This window comes from Xenopus laevis, chromosome 3L, assembly GCF_017654675.1.
Source record: "Xenopus laevis strain J_2021 chromosome 3L, Xenopus_laevis_v10.1, whole genome shotgun sequence".
In the NCBI taxonomy this organism is placed as follows: Eukaryota; Metazoa; Chordata; class Amphibia; order Anura; family Pipidae; genus Xenopus; species Xenopus laevis.
In genome coordinates, this window is record NC_054375.1 from 54,632,130 (window position 1) to 54,651,969 (window position 19,840).

Here is a 19,840-nt window from a genome sequence, read left to right on the forward strand (position 1 = left end):
AGGTCAAGGAAGGGAACTGAGGGAGGGTTTTCACTCATGTTAGTTTATGAGTGCGTTGGGGGTTGCTTGCTGCCATAGGTTCAGAGAACAGATTGGGGGTGGGTAACTAGCTGTAAGAGTCTCTGCCTGTGATTGCTGTACCTGCCTGTTCATAGGATTTCCTGCCACAAGGGGGTACACAGCACGTAGAGAAGAAGCCAGCCTAGCTGCTTCTCAGAAAAGGAGGCGGGTGTAGGGTCTGAGAGTGAAGCATCCCATGGCTCTGTAGCACTGACACTGCCTGCCGAGGGATCCCCTGTGAGCTCTGCATCTGAGCCCTCCTCTACCTCATCTCCACACTGAGGAAGAAGAGAGGCAGAATCTCCTCTGAAGCCCAGGTAAGGAAAAGAGAAGGACCGGCTGGCAGATCTCCATTTCCAAAGAGAAGTATCGAAGCACCTTCATCTGTCTGATGTGTTCTCCCTTTTTTCCTTATTTCCCAGGCAGCTTATTTTGCACAGGACACTGTTGCTGCACAAAGAGAGGTGTTGGAAGGTGAGTATGTGTGGTGTATTATGTGGATGTTTTTTTTTTTTTTTTTAATCAAATCTCTTTGTAGGGCCCATAGGACATAAGGAAGGGCAGCGGGGAGGGGGGTAGCTTGCATCTGTCACTGAATTAGCTCTTCTCAATTGATCAGTCTAAGGGCTTATTCCATGTCTTTCTGCAAGCTCCCCTCTATATATCGAGCACTATGACATCCCCTATAGTGTAATCCCCAGTAATCACTCATGCAGAGTCGGTCTGGCTGTCAGTGGAAACTGGCTAGGATATAAATAGGGTGCCTCTGAACAGATTATGGTCTCCCCTTTTTACCTCCATTATCACAAGATGGCCAGGCTTACATGTCCACTTTCCCAGTGCCAGTTTCCCTGCCTTTATCTTTGTAGGATTTGTGCCTTCTCATATTCCACTATCTTCATCACTCCCTCCTGAAAGCGATAATGCCTGTGCACAAGTTGATGATGGCTTTTGTGCACCTCCCCCTAATAGCCTCCCTTATTTCTAGAGAAATGAATCCCCTAGGTTTCAAGGACATGGGACCTGGAGAACAATTTATATTTTTGCACATGCATGCATCAGTGAAGCAACAACTGCAAAGCTGGAATATGTACATTTATACATACACCCATCTTTATGGAAACCACAGGCACAGTGTGATTTTATCACACACACATATATATATATGTACATATTTGTATATGGGAAACACTGTGCTATCAAGATGAAATACACCATACAGCAAATGCTCTCATTAAAGATGGAGCGACGATATGCATGCGTGTGAATGAAATCCTTCTAGTCACTGTTAGCATTGATTAGTAGCACCCTTTACTGGTTTTATGGATGCAAAGAACAGACATAGTTAAATAATATTTTTTATTCAATATAAAGCAGGATTTGTAGTAGATATAAATATATATATATATATATAGATATAGATATATATATATATTAGATATATATATATATATATATATATATATATATATATATATACAGATTTTTGCACACACGAGGATTCACACACATAAGGTTGCATGGGTTATGCCTGTTCATAGTATGTTTAATTTGATTTCACTACCTTATTTGCTCTCTTCCATTACATCAGTCCTGGGGAAGCGCTGATCAAATCTGAGTAGGGGTGGCGTCCTGCCTGAAAAGCAGGTCAGAGGGAGCTGCAGGGGCTGCAGCCTTGTGCCATCTTCTTGCTTCCTGTGCCTACCCTCCTAAGCTGCTGCCTCTCCCCCCTCTCTCTCTCTCCGCAGACTGCAACAGATCAGAATGGATGTGCTTATGAAAGGCTTTTCCAAAGCAAAGGAAGGTGTGGTGGCTGCAGCCGAAAAGACTAAGCAAGGTGTAGCAGAGGCTGCAGAGAAAACCAAGGAAGGTGTCCTATACATGGGTAGGTATTTTATTTTATGTGAATGTTATAGAACTGCAGATTTAAAAAAATCTCACTAAAGACACTTTTTTTCTCATTATACAACCTAGAGAGGGCTTCTCAAACTTTTAGCCAAGTAGTCCATGAGAAAACATTTATTAAACCTGATATAATGGCATTGTTTAATGCTACAGTGCATACTGTATATTGTTTATTTGTACAGTGTATACTTTTATAACTATTTGGTGCATCCTATAAAGGAACTATAAACTGGGATCAGACAATATCAAATCTTCCACACAACCCTTGGCTTAATATACAACAGAATATGATCCCCAATTTCAATATTTACATTTGGGAAAAATAAAAAGTTGTATCATCTGTGAAGACAATTTGTTGCTTTCAGTTGTCACGTGACATCAAGGGTTTGGATTTGGTTCGGTAGAATACTAATGATTCAATCCGGTAGAAATCCTGCAAAAAGTGCTGGGATCCATCAGAATCCTAATGAAATGTTGGATGCAGAGAAACAATAATATTAAGTGAAGGCAATAAACATACACTATATGAATATTATTGTTTTATACTCTTTTTATTTAGCACCAATATTTTCCACAACACTTTGAGATTATGTTTCATAGCCATAAATTTCTGTTATGTGGAGCAGCTTCAGTTGGATATATTGCTGTATGGCCTCATATGTGAATGGTAAAATAGCACTGTACAAACCAACTGGCTGCAGGCTGATTGAGCTGGTCATCATGTGTAGAACTATACTATTTCAAGTGACTGAAGGAAAGACAAGGGGGCTCATCTGCCAAACCTTAGCTGTTTATGGTAATCATTGAAGATAGGCCAAAAGTGTGGAAATCTTTAAAACATGTCTAATTTACTGAGACTCTTGCATTACTGAAAATTATTGCATTAGTTTATGTCTAATTATACCTTGTCATCAAAGATAAGAATATCATAGACAGTTTGGTTTCTTATTGGAAAGAATTGCAAAACTGTGATATAGTAAGGACAAGGTACATTCTTTTAATCCTGTTAATAATGTTAAAAAAGCATTTGAGATAGGAGTTTGGGATAACAGTGATGAATGACATCATAAGGGTCATTTATGGTTAGAAATCCAGGTGCAGAGCGCAGCAGCGGTGGGTGCAAAGCAGCTCGGTCCTTAATGTATGCCATAGCGCAGAGGGTAGTATATGCTTTCTTTGCACATTGTGCCTGCTGGTGCTCTCTAACTTGCACATCTCAGTAATATGTCAGATTGTTTTCTGGAGAGGGATGTCAACATGTGCTCCCTGCACATCCCTCATGAATCAGTACCTCCAAAACACAGGCAGGTCTGTATTCATTCAGGAAATTTAGGTTCATGTGTTCTGTTCTGTCTGTACTTTGTATCCTAACCTGCCATGAGAAACAAAGGACACCTATCATAGGAAAATAGTTCCCCCCACTGGAGGTGCAGGTTAAAAGAGGCTGTACTTGGGGGAAACAATACTATTTTGAGCAGTGGAGTAGATGCTACTGGGCCCCACAGCAAATTAATTTTAGGGCCCCCAACATTTCCAGAGGTTGTCCTGTTTTACCAATATTTATTGACATTTCTCATTAATTAGGGCCTCATAGGCCCCCTATACCTCCTGGGCCCCCCTGCAGCCGCAGTTACGGCCCTGATTTTGAGTGCTGTTGTACTCATACTAACAGGGACCTCAAGGTGCAGGTGGCCATTGTGGGCTTGTCTGGCCCAAGCCAACCGGGTGCCCTTGGCAATGTGGGTGACCAGTCCGCTACCCACTGCTCGAGCGTGCCTGAACGTGCGTATGCCTGACTATGCACACATGAACATAGGGGCAGGTGAAGGAGGGAAGGAGGGGTGGGTGAAGGAAAGGAGGGAAAGGAGAGTTAGCAAGAGCAGCGGACATGAACTAGGGGTAGGCAGAAGTCTTAATAGGTACCTGCCAAGCACCCCCTTATCTTTGCAGCCTAGGCAGGTGCCTCTTCTGCCTACCACCAGTTCTGGCCTTAATTGTGGGACATTAAGAACGTGAATACTGAGTGCCTAGTGAGTCCCAGCACTCTCATTATGCGTATGTATGTGTGTGACATTACACACATGACTGCCAGCACAGGAAGATCCCTAGGAGCATTTTGTGGTCCAAATAGTATTGTTTCCCCCAACTGGGATGTAGTGTATAAACTATTTTCCAATGACAGGTACCAAACAATATTTGCTGTTAGCAAGGGCTGTGCTACTGGGAGCTGTCCAGTGCTGAAATTAGTTTAATAGCTTAAGGGAGTGCTGTGGGCTTACTATTACCTTCTATGTTGTGGTTGAGGGCTGAAATATTATAAAAGAGTGATGTCATTCAAAGAGGTGTAACACAAAAGTGTTATGGGGGATGGGGGTATATTGAAGCAGACAGCCTCTAGCTTAAGCCTTAAAGGAGAAGTAAAGCTTAGCTAAAGAAGTAGGCCAGACATTTTGTACATTATGTTTGCTTTACCAGCCCAAGGCAACCACAGTCCTTTAGCAGAGAAGATCTCTACTCCCAAAGATGCCCCTGTGGCTCTCCTTCTTTTCTGCACATGCTCTGTGCTGCTGTCACTTACTGAGCTTAGGGACAATATACAGTACACATGTCTCAATATAAGGCTGATTGGTCATTAATACAAGTAATTATTACATGACAGCATAGAAACCAGTGCAACTAGCATTAGGATTTGTTAAATCAGCCCTGTAGCATCATCTTATATTACAGACAAGCCTAATTTTCTGCTTGGTTTTTCTGTTAGTGTCACAGACACTTTCCAAGATGCTGACCCCCTGTGACAAATTTAAAGTCCTGTATCTTTGCTGCTATTGAGATGCTGGTGCTAAATGTGCAGTACATGAAATATGGCATTTTCGCCAGTTTCATTTTAGGGTTTAGTTATCCTATAAGGCAAACCTATATAAAAGCAGAACTTTTTAAATATCTGTGTTTTAAAGGGAACTAGCATAATTTATTAAAACAAGATGATTTAGCATGTTAGAGGCTAGCATACAAGACTATTCAGCCCTTCTATTTACTCAGTATGCTGGTGGTATGCTAGTCACAAGCAGAGGAAATGCCACTTGCCTGATTCATTGCTTATTGATGTGTGCGTTATGTAAAGAAGATAGGCCACATATGTGCCCCCAGAATTATGCACACAAACCCTGTTATTACCACTTTCCAAGGATGTTAGAACATGTATCATTTAGGCCATTTGCCTCTTTTACCTATAGTTAGATGTGGTGCAGTCAGCAGCTGTGGTGGCTATAGGGGTAAATGAAAGCCTGACCCATATAAGGGGAAGTGGGTGGGCCTGTGTCTGACAAATGCATCTTTTCATTAAATACACATGCAGTAGCGCATTAATAAACTCGTACATTGAAGAATTATTCTTCCTGCGTAATATGATATGTGCCTATACCACATATTTTAATAGCAAAATCTAGCCCAAATGTTCACCCTAATTCTAAAGAGAGAATTATTTTCCTTTTAAAGGATTCGCAAAACAACCATGAGTGCTTATTTTAAAACAAGATGTTTGTGAAATTAAAATGACCAGGAACTGTCAGTTGTATTATTACAGCCGGCATGCTTGAAGTAACAGTACATTATTTCTTTGTGTTGTGTTTTAATTAGAACAAGATCCTTATAATTTAGTAATTAAAAAATCTTAGCGTGCCTTTATGCTGTAGCATTTCTTATTCAAGAATGCAAGATAACATAGAAATATTTCTGCCATGTGGTCAGGACACAGTACAAAAATCTGTGAAGTATAAAAAGTTATTAGCAGTAAAGGATAAAAACAGTCATATTCATATACATATAAGTGTATATATATATATACTGTATAAACAGTTGTGATCTATAATCTGGAATGATTGGGACCTTTTCCAGGATAGGGGATCTTTCTGTAATTTTGACCACAAAAATGTAAACATGAAATATACCCAATAGGACTGTTTGGCCACCAATATCGATCCATGCAGCTTAGGTAACATCAATTATAAGGTGCTTTCTTATTACTACAGAAAAAAAAGGAAATCATTTCTAAAATTAGAATTATTTGCTTAAAATTGACTGAAAATTTGTTTCAATCATTCAATTGCTCATGCTCAGCTACTGTATATGGTAATAAAGGCTGCAACCTGCAGCACAGTGGTACTTGTTCCAATTCAGAACACCGACATGATAATACACAGTGCCCCCTGGTTACTAAGATGGACAGTTTTGAATGTATAGTTTTCATTGAGGTCTTGTGGCAAACTAGCAACAGCACTGTTTACTAGGGTTATATTCCAACCCCCATCAAGCATGGTTTGGGTAGTTATACTGTACCACAATCTGATGAAGCATGACTAGACATGGCACACTTTATGACAGATAATATATACCCCTTGTACTTTGATTTATATTATTTTAAAAATGTCTGTAAATACCTGCTATGTGCCAAATAGGTACTGGAATAGTCAACTGCAGGAGAGGAACTGAATGCTGAAACTATAAAATGTTTGTGTTTTATATGAACAGTTTAGTAATTTGGAGCATCTAATCAAGTTGTAGCTTTCACTGGTCAAATATAACAACTAATTGGTTAGTATATATGGGTTATTAGACTGGGGGAAATATTGCACGTGCACTCTCTCTCTTTGTGTATTCTCTAAGATTGCACCATGAGTGATATTTGAGTTAAAAGTGATGTTTTGTTTTGCTTAGCTACATTTATAAATGATATAGCAGGCCATTATCTGTGGTATTGCAACCAGCGTCTTTTAAAGCAAAAACAAGCTTATAATTATATTTGATTGTAAATGGAAAAAAAACAGTTTCCTTAGCCAGTTACTGGTCGGCCTTCCCATGTTGGTCTGCTGTTTTCTGAACATAAAGCCAGTTCCAATGTAAAGCTGCTTCTCCACACCTGCCAGCATCTTCCATGTATCTCAGCTTTCATTTACATGTACCATCAGCCCAAGAAAAATAAGACAAAGGGCCACATTTAATAATGTATAAACAGTAGAAAGTGAAATAAAACGTATAGGAATCTTTTCCCTCAATATAGGAGTCATGCCTGTGCCCCCTTATAGGGACTATGCTTAAACATTTGTGAGTGTAATTCATCAAGAGAACCTTGTACTTTGACACTTAGTCATAAATTACAGGGCTTCCTCAATCATTGGCCGGTTGAAGGCAGGTCCATCAGCTTTAACTGTGAATACTTCTGGTCTGCGATAAACACCGGAAACCCAGGGACGGGACATTGAGCAACCAAATGTGGTGCCTACCAATCAGTTTTATGATTAGTTAGAGTGGAGTGGGCCCTTATTCATGAATGTGGGTGATTTAATCAAGGAGATGGGCCACTGCAGGGGCCTATGATGTATACAGCAGCAGCTGTGCCTATATTAGGTAATTAGGCCATGTATTTCCATTATTGTCGTTATGTGGTACAATATGTCATGTTATATCTTTTAATGCTTCATCTGCAGATATAAATAAAGAGTAGTTTAAGAAATCTGCATAATCCAACAATTATGTATATTCTCTTATACAGAAGAGAGACTGGTCTACTTGATTCATTTCTACAGTCACCAAATCTTGCGTGCCCCATTCACATCCTAGCTACACATGTGAAATACAAATCAGAAAAGTTAATTAAACACATACAGTATGGTTTCGTGCTTTGATCTCTAGTTAAAAATATTCACCCTCCTGTCCCTGAGGAGAAGCCATTGATAGGAAAATCTCTGAACAGGATATTTGCTATTGATTCCTTGAGATTCACAGCTGCTTTCTCCAAGAGCAGATGAGTTAATCGCAGTTTGTCTGAGTATTTCTTTATGTACAGCTGTAATCATAGCCCTCTGGGGCTCCTGGATAAAATGTTCAGCCAAATTAAATGGTGGCGATCAGCAGCTATTATATGAGCTATCCATTATGCAGACAGGCAAGGGCAGTGCTTACTAAGGATTGACTCACATCATATACTTGCAGTTGGCTCATTATTTCCTGGCTCATATTCATCTGGGGTTTAAACTGTCTCCCATCATCGAGGATAGAGATGACTGATCTAGAATACTATATATAGTATGAGGAACGTATATATATATATATATATATATATATATATATATATAATATATATATATATATACTGATATATTCTGGCTGTTATAATACTTACTAACATACTTGACCAATATGTTAAAAGTGATTTTTCGATATTATATTATTATTAGTTACTATTAGATTGGATTTGCATATGAACACATAACTCACTTTTGGGCGTGATTACTACCTATGGTTTCTATGGTTTAAATAGGATGTGATGTCATTAGATTCATTAATGCTTGATAAAGAAGCAGGAGCTTTGAAACGTTGCATAAGTACTTGATTGATAAAAACACTTTTTTGTTCACTATATATATATATATATATATATATGACCTTTATCAAGACCAATGGTTGGTCTTGATAAAGGTCATAGGTACAGACCGAAATGTTGACCTTTTTTAACATAAAATGTACTTTTTAAAATTTATAAAGGATCCCAGTGTGCACCTTATCTTTTTGGATTTTGTATGCAGCTGTAACTGGTAGCACCTGGGTCGATTTTTTCTAGTGGTGTGCTAAACTATTTGGATTGTATTTATATATATATATATACATCCAGCAATGGATGTGTACTTGTGTTAATGTTTTTCATGCCTGCATGCTTTTTAGTGATCCAACTTGCTTTGTAAATATGGCATAGAACATTTCAAGGTCTTCTAAGTAAATATTTCTTTACATAATCAGGGGGATATTGAGAGCAAATGGGGTTCTAGGCAGGGAAGTGCTTGGGGGGGGGTCCTTGCCACATATTGCCTTGTTGTGGAACTGTATCTCGAATACAATTAGAGCAAAAACCATTTCCTCCAGTTTATTTATTCTTCTGTTGTTTATCTTAGTTAATGGTGGTACTTGCTCTGAAAGATCTGTCGCCAGCATTCTGTTCCAGCTTCATGCATCTTTATATAAATCCTTTAGCAATTTAAATTTCTGGTAAGATAAAATGTATACCTATAAACCAACAGCCTTTATATCCGTATATATCCATTATATAAATGTTGAGGTAGAACAAACATGTACAAGGAGTAAGAGTGTGAGAATCAAACTAGGAAGTTGATGATTTCCAAAAGAAAGCTAGACTTTATATTTCTGGAATCCTCTAATGAGTCTCCTGTTATGTTGCCACTGACATAGCGGATGTATGAGTTCTGCCTGGTGTTTCTGAACCCTGGGATTGGCATTTATTGGTCCAGTTTAGAAGTATTAGGATCTAAACTTTGTGACTAACTTGTGAAGTTCAAGGAAGGAAGGAAGGCACAACATTGCTTGACTTAATTATAATGCTGTGTTACTGAACCAATACCAAGTTTGCGTGACCTATACATACAGGGAATTGCCCGGGGGGAGGGGGTTTGCAATTTTGCAATCTTTTTAGTGGTTGTGTATGTTCAGCCAGACAGCACTTTTTTTGACTGTTTTAATGTGCTGTATCTGTATGTATGTCTATATTCTTTTCTGCAGCAGTCAAGTCAAAAGTTAAATATTTTCCTATAAGGTAAAAAATATTGGAAAAGGGAAATTCTTCAATATATAAGATCAAGAGCTTACTTTCTTCTAAGCTCTACAGGGCATAGACTGCTTCGCTCTTGTAAATAAATGTATTTTGTAGCTATTTGTATTTTGTTTTTTTAATGTATTGACTGTTCTATGTAATGTCTGTTCTATTATATATTTTTCTGCTTTACGGCACTGCTTGCACAAGTGGCTTTAAAAATATACATACATCCATACCTTGCACAATAAAATACAAGTTAGTCTCATAATTGTTGGGTGCTGCTAATATTTATACAGGTTTCATGTATTTTTAGAGGTGTTACAATTATCTCCTGTGCCAGTATATGGTTCACAGGTGTAGGGATTGACTGTTGTCTTAATTTGAAACCATGTACAGCATCCAGTACTGCAGGGAGTCATTTGGGAGTTTGCAAGCTGGCTGCTCCACAAGTACATAACTGCTGTAGGCAATGTCAGCTTAGGAAATATAGTGTATGGAGTCAGCTAAAAAAGTAAGTGTTGTAAAACCCTAGGCACCTTGTAGTGAGTACTTGGTTAAGGTTGCAGGAGGTGCTGGCTGAAGATTATTCATCATTTACATCAGTCCCTGCTCCAGTAGAGCTTACAGTCTTAGATCCCTATAACATTTCTGCAACACATATAAATAAAACATATACATATATTATGCTCACATTCATTCCAATAAACATGCCCATATGTTTTGGGAGTTTTAGAGGAAACCAAGGCACAAAGCTCCCCCAGAGAGTTTAAGAGGACAGAAAACAGACCTCTTGCTGATACAATAAGGATACAAATTTATGTTTTTTAAATTCATCTTCTCCCCACACACCAAGTATGAGGATAGCAGCCATTTAAAGATTCTTCTCTTATAGTAATAAGAAATGGAAACAATTATTTGTTAAGGCCTATCTTCTAGTTACCATCGATGTAAAGGTGTCAAAATCATTTGATCTCTCTCAGCTTATGCACCAGTGTGTTTATTAGGTTCAGAGGTATGTAAAAGAACTCCAAAAAATTGAACTGTACATAATAAAGTGGCTCTCCGGAACCAGTGCGGATCAGACTTTTAAGTGAGCCTATTGTTTCTAGCCTGCAGCCCTTCATTTTTGTTGAACTTCAGCAACCAGACAGTGATGGCAACTTTTGTCAGCCATATTTGTCATTAGGTGCCAGTAATTGAAGGGCTGCAGCTTGGGCATCACTGCTATAAATAGTTTCTGTCTCCAACTTATCCTACCTTTGCCATCTAGCCCTCATATACTACTTCTGTTCTTACAGATATGGGTAATCATGCCCTTAGTTCAGGTTATGGACAGCTGTGCTTCACAAGCAGACGGCCAGGGCTCAGTGAGCTGATTGGCGCAGAACATTGTATGTGTGGGATTATTAGTGTCAGCCATCAAGTGTGAAAATGTTGCTTACTGTATTTCATGGGGTTGTTATAATCTCTCAGAACAAATTCATCTTCAAGCAGCAGGTCTTATAGAGAGTGCAGTCCTGTTGTCAGCAAATTCTACCGAGACGGTGATAAATCCTTCTCAGGTAGCCAACAAGAGATTTCAGCAACAGAGAATATTTTACTAATATTATCTTCATTCATCTGACAACCATGTATGCTTTGTAGGCATGAACCCTAACCAAAAAAGGTTGTTTTCTATATTTATATTAAAACATTGAAATTGAAAGTAATAATGTCATGGGAGAGCCTTAAATTGATATCCTTTCCAAATAAAATTGATGACCTCTTGTGCCATAGCTGGATCTGTCTCACCCCATTTTGTGGCGGATTATGAGACGGCCCTAGAAAAAAACCTAGATTTTGCAAGATTATGATGTTTTGGATGTTACTGTGCAACATTTTCAGATAACATTTCTTTTCTGTGTGTGTATTTGTTAGAAACCTGCAAAATGCTGTCCACAAATGATAACATTAGATAACAAATGAAAAAACACTTTCAAAAATGTCAAGGCATGTAATATGGACACACATATACAGTGCAAATATGCAAGGAACAAATGTTCTGTACACTGCACCCTCATTTTTATTTTCAGAACAGTTAATGGAAAATTAATGCAGTTCCCAAATTGGGAATGTTTCCCATGTTTCAAGAGATTCTTCAGAGGAGAGAGAATTTTGTATTTAATGCGTTAGGAAATGTTATTAAAGTGAAATGATTTGCATGGTGGTTTGACAGGTGATTGGAGAGTCGGATGAATGTTGCATTTAATACAAACTGGAGTAGTGACAGATGGAGTGAGCGGAAGCGGCGGAAGGCTGCCGTTTTCCAGAGAGGGAGATGATCAACTAGGGCATCTGAATATTTTAAGAACCAGAAGTCTGAATGTTCCAGCAGCAATTGTGATGTAAATTGTAGCAATATATAGAAAAAAGACTGAACGTCAGGAATGCAATAGCAGGCTAGTTATTCACCGATGCACATTTAAAAGTGAGTCTATAATATAGATTCTATTGATATTATTGGCAGTGAAGAACAGGGGAATCATGTTAAACACGCCCATCTGCTCACACTGAATATAAATGATCATTTTCTGAGCAAATGCGCTATTAATAGCATGTTTGCCTTTAACCAGATGGCTAATTCATTTGTAACTGCCATGTCCATACAGGTTTATTACTGAAAGGCAGATGGGCCTTTTAATATATATTTAGTTGGAAACGGGTACTGATAGGTGTCTTCCACATCAAAATGACGTATGTATCCGATTCTTTACGCAAAATTCTGCTCCGTTCAGTTGGTAATGATAGCTAATACTCTTCTTTCATGAGTACTACTTTACACTAGACATTGATCTCCTTGCACACTGTGCTTTATAGAGCTTATTGTAGCAACTTGTTCCTTGAATTTTGTTCTTTCTTTCCAAGGTGCCAGTAATATCCTCATCCATTTCTTTTAGGTTCCCATTGGAGGCAGCTATGTAAATATAAACTAGTGTTTTGCTCCCTCAGGAGGTTATACAGTTTGTGTGCATGAAAATAAAATCTTAGGATGTGGCATTTATAGCTAAAGCATTTATTAATACTGCAAACAATTGCTGGATAATGTAAATGCAGACTATTTAATAGCTCATGGGATGGAAGCATTTTGCCTAGGCTTTGTGCTGGGATATTACATGATTTGTTTTATAAAATCATGCATTTAGATCAAGAGTGCTTGAGGTAAAACTCAAGTTTCTAGAAACTCAATTAAGTCTAGAGCAGTTAAGGGCGTAGTAGTCTGCAAATAGCAACAGTGCAATCGTGCGTTAAGATCAAGGGTGCTTGAGGAAAAAACAGTTTCCTCAGTGGTCCCAAATAGAAGGGGGTCATTGCTACTGATTAGTGATGTGGCAAATAAATTCGGCAGTTGCAAATTCACGGCGAATTTCCGCAGCGAATACATTTGTGAAACTCCCGCGAAAATTCGGTTGCATCAAAACGCTTTGGACGCGCATAGGAAAAGTCTCTCCCGTCAAAACCATTATGTATCAACACTATTTGGACACCCATTGACGTTAACACCGGCATCAAAATTGATCAAAACTGTAACCATACCTTCAGCAACAGCCTCCACAAACTGAACCCACATGGGCTAGCAGCTTTCAAGTTACAGGTGAACCATGGTCATTATGGTTCACTTATGAAGCAAGTGTAAATGGACAATAGCAAAATTGCTGATCAATCATGTTTTTACTCATGCAGTGTTATTTGACAGATGTCTAACAAATGTGTAGTAGCCCACAAAATAACATGCATCGCTATTTACAATTTCTTAGATGCCAAATGTATCTGTAGGGAGGTTCTGTACACAGAGCGGGGTAAATCTTTAGATTAATAAAACATGAACAGGGCTGTGTAGAAGGAGGTTTGCAAACCTGATGTGGCCCTACCCCAAGGGATGTTTTTGGCCTCCAGTTTGCTCTACTCAAGGGATTCATAGGCTTCTTTGTTATGGCTTCATCAGCTTTCCAGCTACTTGGTCCTCCCTAGGGGTTGATCACCATATTTTAAGAAGCACAGCTTGTTAAACATCCTTGACCTTCAGACTCAAGTACACTTGCAGATATGCATGGAACAAAGTGCTTTTCTCAGTGTGCAGCGAAAATAATCAACAGTGTAACCTTAGACTGAATGTGTGGGTCTTATTGCAATGCTTGCTGAATTAGAGGAGCAGACAATGACAAAGCTGCCACCAAAGCAATCCCAAATGATCTGTGATTGAAAGCAAATCATTTACTTATCTGGTTTAGCCACTCGATCCACTGTAGCATGACAAGACAAAACATAATAGATGTGACTCCATTTGCTGAAATATGTCGAATGATTAGTGGAAATCCAACAATTAAAGAGGGAGTTTGAACTCAAAATTGACTCACAGTATTATATAGGTAGTGGTATACTATACTAAATGTTTTTTTGCATTATGTAACTATCTGTTCTGCATTTGTCCAAGTTGCTGTTGACACTGTTAATTGGTACCAAGGGTCCCACTTAACCTTAGTAAACAGGGAGTGGTTTGAATGATAAGTATCCATTCTTTGCATATCCAATAGTCAGAAGAAATATATTGGAGTTAGTTGTGACTCCTTTTATTGATTATGGTTATGACAGGGGTATAGAAATGAGCATCATTAGGTTGAAAAAACTGTGAGCAGGGGCATCTTCGGGCAACAGTGATGTCCATGTACCATATATATATGTCAATTTTCATTAATTCAAATGGGAACCTAATTTGTGAATATCAGTTGTGATGTGTCAGAGAAATAATATGTAACATAATCCTTAGACATAGTGGGAAAGGCACAGGTCTTTCATACAAACCATAATATTATTATGTATGTACTATAAATGAACAGGGTATCAAAGCTAAGACTATAATGTTTTTTCTCTTTTTATCTTAGGAAGCAAAACCCGAGATGGAGTGGTGCAAGGAGTGACTTCAGGTCAGTGTCACCCACTTTTCATGTCAATGCTGTGTTGTCACTGTTGCTGCAAAGGATTTGCTATTCTGTGTGACACACATCCTTGGGGCATTCTGGGAAAGGAATCAGCTTCACTCATAATAGGATCAAGAGCTAATGGTGACTAGGATCTCCCCTCAGGAGCTAATGCAGTTAACGCAACTAGCTGCTGCTCATCTTGTGCATGTTTTTATGTATCAGTGAGGGGTGACTTTTGATACACTTTCTTTTATACAGTAATTATAGTATTTACAGCATTAATAGCAAAAGTGAAACATTTGGGGCCCATAGTGTCATATGAAACAACAAAAAATTTTGGCCAATGTTTGTACATTACTGGACGCCCATCCAGTTTTACTCTTTGTTCCTCATGGACGGCTGTACTGGATGCAGAAATTTTAAAAAGTTTACAAAATGGGTGATTATCCCCAAAGTTTTGATGGGTGGAGTCCCTAACAGAATCTTGCTGTGGGGCTCACATCTAGTCATGTGACTGGTCATTTTTTGCACATTTATCATCCATGATGAGACAGATAAATGTATTTTTGATTGTTTCATATATCAATTAAGGTAGATTCATATAGGGTCTGGCATTAGTAGACTGTCGCAGCGTTCTGGTCACCACAGTAAATATAACCCTAGTAGTGTATCTAGTCAGAATAGAATCATAAGCTATGAATCTGACTGGCTTCTGTCCTTGCCTGCTGTATCATGTATACCACAAGCAGGGAAGTGTGGGCCCAAGAGTAACTCTGTACAGCCCTAGTCATAGCCATCTACGACCCAGACACATATGCTAGGTGCAAATGCAAAATCGTGGTTGTAAAATTAATTCTGTAGTAGTACTGACTGCAGCATAATGTACGTATATGTACACCCGTTTTCACTCATTTACACATACTTGTAATTTTGAAAGGACAAACGATGCCTTTAAAAGTATGGTATATGGTACGTTGGGGGCATAACCACTGAATGCAGGCTTATACTCTGGAACATGAGGTATCCCTGTCTCTTTTCCCTGAAGGGACAAACAGATCTTTCTCCCTGCGATGGGCACATAACACACACACACATTTTTGAAAATCACACACCTCACATACGCTTAAATATTACACTTATACATATGAATTAATTATACAGATTATTTGCTGTAGGCTGTCATGGGTATGCTATTTGTATTATGCATACATTATGCACTGTACATGCCATAGAGCTGCTGGTAAGAACTGTGCCCACCGGATCCTCTGAAGTGTAGGTTTTTATGCTCCAACTCTGGATGCTCACCCATGGGTCAGGGTGTAAAGTGCCAAAAACATTGCGGCTTGCATCTGTTTTTGGGCTTTGTACCCTGCCACATACATAATAAATGACATTTAGATATTTCTAAAGTGTCCCATAACCTTATAAAGGCACCTGCAGCTGCCCATATAGCACTGACTGTGCTATATTTTTATTAAACCAAGCTCCACCAAACTCCCATCCACGTTCTTATCTTATTTATCAAGAAAATAACTAAAAAAAGTCAGGTCGGGAAAAAACTCGATAAAATTGAGCAAAAACTCTAATTTTACATATTTTACTTCTGAATCGCTCAATTTTTTCACCGAAAACCACAATTTTTTCTGATTATCAGCCTAAACCCGGTGCAGATCATGATATCTTCAAATTGGGATAGGGACATCTGCCATTGACTTATACATGACCTCAACAGGTTTGAGACACTGGGTTTTGTGATTCAGGGCTTTTTGCAGCATCGGGGTATAATAAATCTCGAAAAATTAGAGGTTTTTTTCCACGAAAAGTTTTGGAGTTTTTGCCCCAAAAGCCCAACCACTCAAAATCGAGTTTTAGTAAATAACCCCCTAAACGTTGGACAAGAGAAGTGAGATTTTGTTTTTGCAAATATTGAGCATTTTTAAAGACCATATCGATTTGACAGCATCAAGAATAAGAACCAAAAAAACAAGGGTATTAACGTACTGTTGTTGTTGTTTTTTGTTTGTGTGTTTTTATGTCATAAACATGACATATGCAGCTAAACCAGGCCATTTAAGCTCCAGCCATGGAAATTATAGTGAATGCATTTATTTTCACATACATAATGTCAGTATGTTTAAAATCGTGTCCCTTTAAGGCTCACACAGTGACTTAGATTTATTCACAATCATTCTACTGACTTTGGTTGATTGCAGGTATACCATTTGTCTGTAACAATAATGGCTTCTACAAGTCAAATGTGATTATAAATGTGCTATCCAGCATGATTCAGCCAGTTGCAAAGAAGTTGTATAATGCATCTATGGGCTCTTCAGAATGTTCCCTAGCAACTGGTTGACTGCTAGGTTAATGCTAGAATCTGCCTTTTTGCTTTGTAGCCCTTATATCCAGCTCCAGGAAAAAGCAGCTTCCCTGCAGTTGAAAAAGTTGCTGTTAAACCCTTTTTGGGGGATTACATAATAACAGGTATACTGTTTGCTCCAGTTTTGGCAACTCATAACAACACATCAGCAAATAGCTTTAGCTAGCCTTACATTATAAGATCCTCTCAATTGATGAGATCAGCAAACGAGCAGATCTTTCACCAATATGCCCACCTTGAGGGTTGTGCAATGGTTTTCAGGTCTCCTTCAGATCAAGTTCCCCTTGGGCCAATGATCAGATCAAAATTGCCACTATGACAGCAGTTGGATCGAGGACCGTATCAATGTGCAAATGCAATCTTCAATCCAACAAGAAAATCGAATGCCAGACTGTCATGTGAATGATTTTTGGCCAGGTATCAGTCAGGTAGGCCTGTCGAAGATCCATGTACACAGGCAAATAAGTTGCCTAATCAGTCTGTAGGGACCAAATCAGTAGCTTAAATTTTTCCTGTACATTGCCACCTATATATATTATCTTCCTGTCTGAAAGCAAATATCTTATTGGTTGCTGTAGGTTACAAGTCTTTGAGCAGGCCCTGACTGGCAATCTGTGGGTTCTGGCAAATGCCAGGGGGGCTACTTTAAGTTTCCATAGACAGTCACTATTTATTGGGCTGGTGGGGGCTGCTTGGGCCTCTGTGTACTTGGAATGCCTGGGCCTGTTGTGAATCCCAGTATGGACCTGTCTTTGAGCTATGGTCCCCAAACTGTGTCTTTAACCTCCCTTTGGGGGTTCGGAGCTGTGACTGGAGGTGCCCATCTGGAAGGATATTTAGGGAATGATATAGGAAGAAGAATGCTTATTAACTCTCTTAGATACCAGTGTTGTTATACTGTATATTTGAAACCTTATTATGAGCTAAAGGAAGAAGCTGAGCAAGTACTTTAAGGGCTGAGACACACGCTCAGATTCGGGGAGATTTAGTCGCCCGGCAATTAATCCTCTCTGCTTCAGGTGACTTATCTCCCCAAACTGCATTTCCCCTGCCTTCCTGCCGGCTATGTTTTCTGAAGTCGACTGAAGTTTCCTTGTGAGGCAGGGAAGGCAGGGGAATGCAGTTCGGGGAGAACAAGAGGAGATTTGTTGCTGGGCGACTAATCTCCCCGAATCTGAGCATGTGTCTCTGCCCTAAGGGGGCTTGAACTGAAGAAGACCTGAAAACCACTGTAAAACACTGTATAATTTGCACTCTCAAGGGTTAGCATAAAATACCAACAAGCCCTCAATGAAGGACGATCAAATATATACTGATATATAGAGATGTCGCGAACTGTTCGCCGGCGAACTTGTTCGCGCGAACATCGGGTGTTCGCGCTCGCCGGAAGTTCGCGAACGTCGCGCGACGTTCGCCATTTTGGGTTCGCCATTGTTGGCGCTTTTTTTTGCCCTCTCACCCCAGACCAGCAGGTACATGGCAGCCAATCAGGAAGCTCTCCCCTGGACCACTCCCCTTCCCTATAAAAACCGAAGCCCTGCAGCGTTTTTTCACTCTGCCTGTGTGTGCTGAAGAGATAGTGTAGGGAGAGAGCTGCTGCCTGTTAGTGATTTCAGGGACAGTTGAAAGTTTGCTGGCTAGTAATCGTTTTGATACTGCTCTGTTATTGGAGGGACAGAAGTCTGCAGGGGTTTGAGGGACATTTTAGCTTAGGTAGCTTTGCTGGCTAGTAATCTACCTTCTACTGCAGTGCTCTGTATGTAGCTGCAGTGGGCAGCTGTCCTGCTTCTGATCTCATCTGCTGACTGCTGCAATAACAGTAGTCCTTGTAAGGACTGCTTTTATTTATTTTTTTGTTGTTTTACTACTACTACTACTACTACTACTATAAGAGCCCAGTGCTATTAGTCTAGCAGTGTTGGGGAGTGGGACTGGTGTGCTAATCTGCTGCTCCTAGTAGTTCAGCAGCACCAACTTTAATTTTTTTTTTTAATATTCATTTTTTTTTTATTTTACTTTTTTTTATTTTACTACAGCTGTAGTAGTGTATAAGTTGACCTTTTAGGCATTATTTGCCCTGTAGGCATTATTTGCACACTGTTTTCTTCAACCCGCCATCGAGCTGTGTGACCTTGTTCCCATTCTGTCTAAATATCCATAATATTACCGTCTCCAGAAAAAACACCGGAGTCACTTTTTTCAAGCAGCATTCATATATTTTACGTAATCCGTATCCACCGCTGTAGTAGTGTATACGTTGGCCTTGTAGGCATTATTTGCACACTGTTTTCTTCAACCCGCCATCGAGCTGTGTGACCTTGTTCCCATTCTGTCTAAATATCCATAATATTACCGTCTCCAGAAAAAACACCGGAGTCACTTTTTTCAAGCAGCATTCACATATTTTACGTAATCCGTATCCACCGCTGTAGTAGTGTATACGTTGGCCTTGTAGGCATTATTTGCACACTGTTTTCTTCAACCCGCCATCGAGCTGTGTGACCTTGTTCCCATTCTGTCTAAATATCCATAATATTACCGTCTCCAGAAAAAACACCGGAGTCACTTTTTTCAAGCAGCCATAATATATTTTACGTAATCCGTATCCACCGCTGTAGTAGTGTATACGTTGGCCTTGTAGGCATTATTTGCACACTGTTTTCTTCAACCCGCCATCGAGCTGTGTGACCTTGTTCCCATTCTGTCTAAATATCCATAATATTACCGTCTCCAGAAAAAACACCGGAGTCACTTTTTTCAAGCAGCATTCATATATTTTACGTAATCCGTATCCACCGCTGTAGTAGTGTATACGTTGGCCTTGTAGGCATTATTTGCACACTGTTTTCTTCAACCCGCCATCGAGCTGTGTGACCTTGTTCCCATTCTGTCTAAATATCCATAATATTACCGTCTCCAGAAAAAACACCGGAG

The 19,840-nt window shown here is 39.3% G+C and overlaps 1 protein-coding gene across 1 annotated transcript in view; it reads left to right on the plus strand.

Annotated features, from left to right (window-relative positions):
- Positions 1 to 295: 295 nt before the first annotated feature.
- The window catches only part of sncb.L (synuclein beta L homeolog), a 36,684-nt gene continuing 17,139 nt past the window's right edge, over positions 296 to 19,840 (plus strand). The window contains 4 exon segments of the mRNA NM_001095101.1: positions 296 to 377; positions 483 to 534; positions 1,809 to 1,945; positions 14,488 to 14,529. Of these exon segments, the coding sequence (NP_001088570.1) occupies positions 1,825 to 1,945; positions 14,488 to 14,529 (163 nt within the window). The 5' untranslated portion in view covers positions 296 to 377; positions 483 to 534; positions 1,809 to 1,824.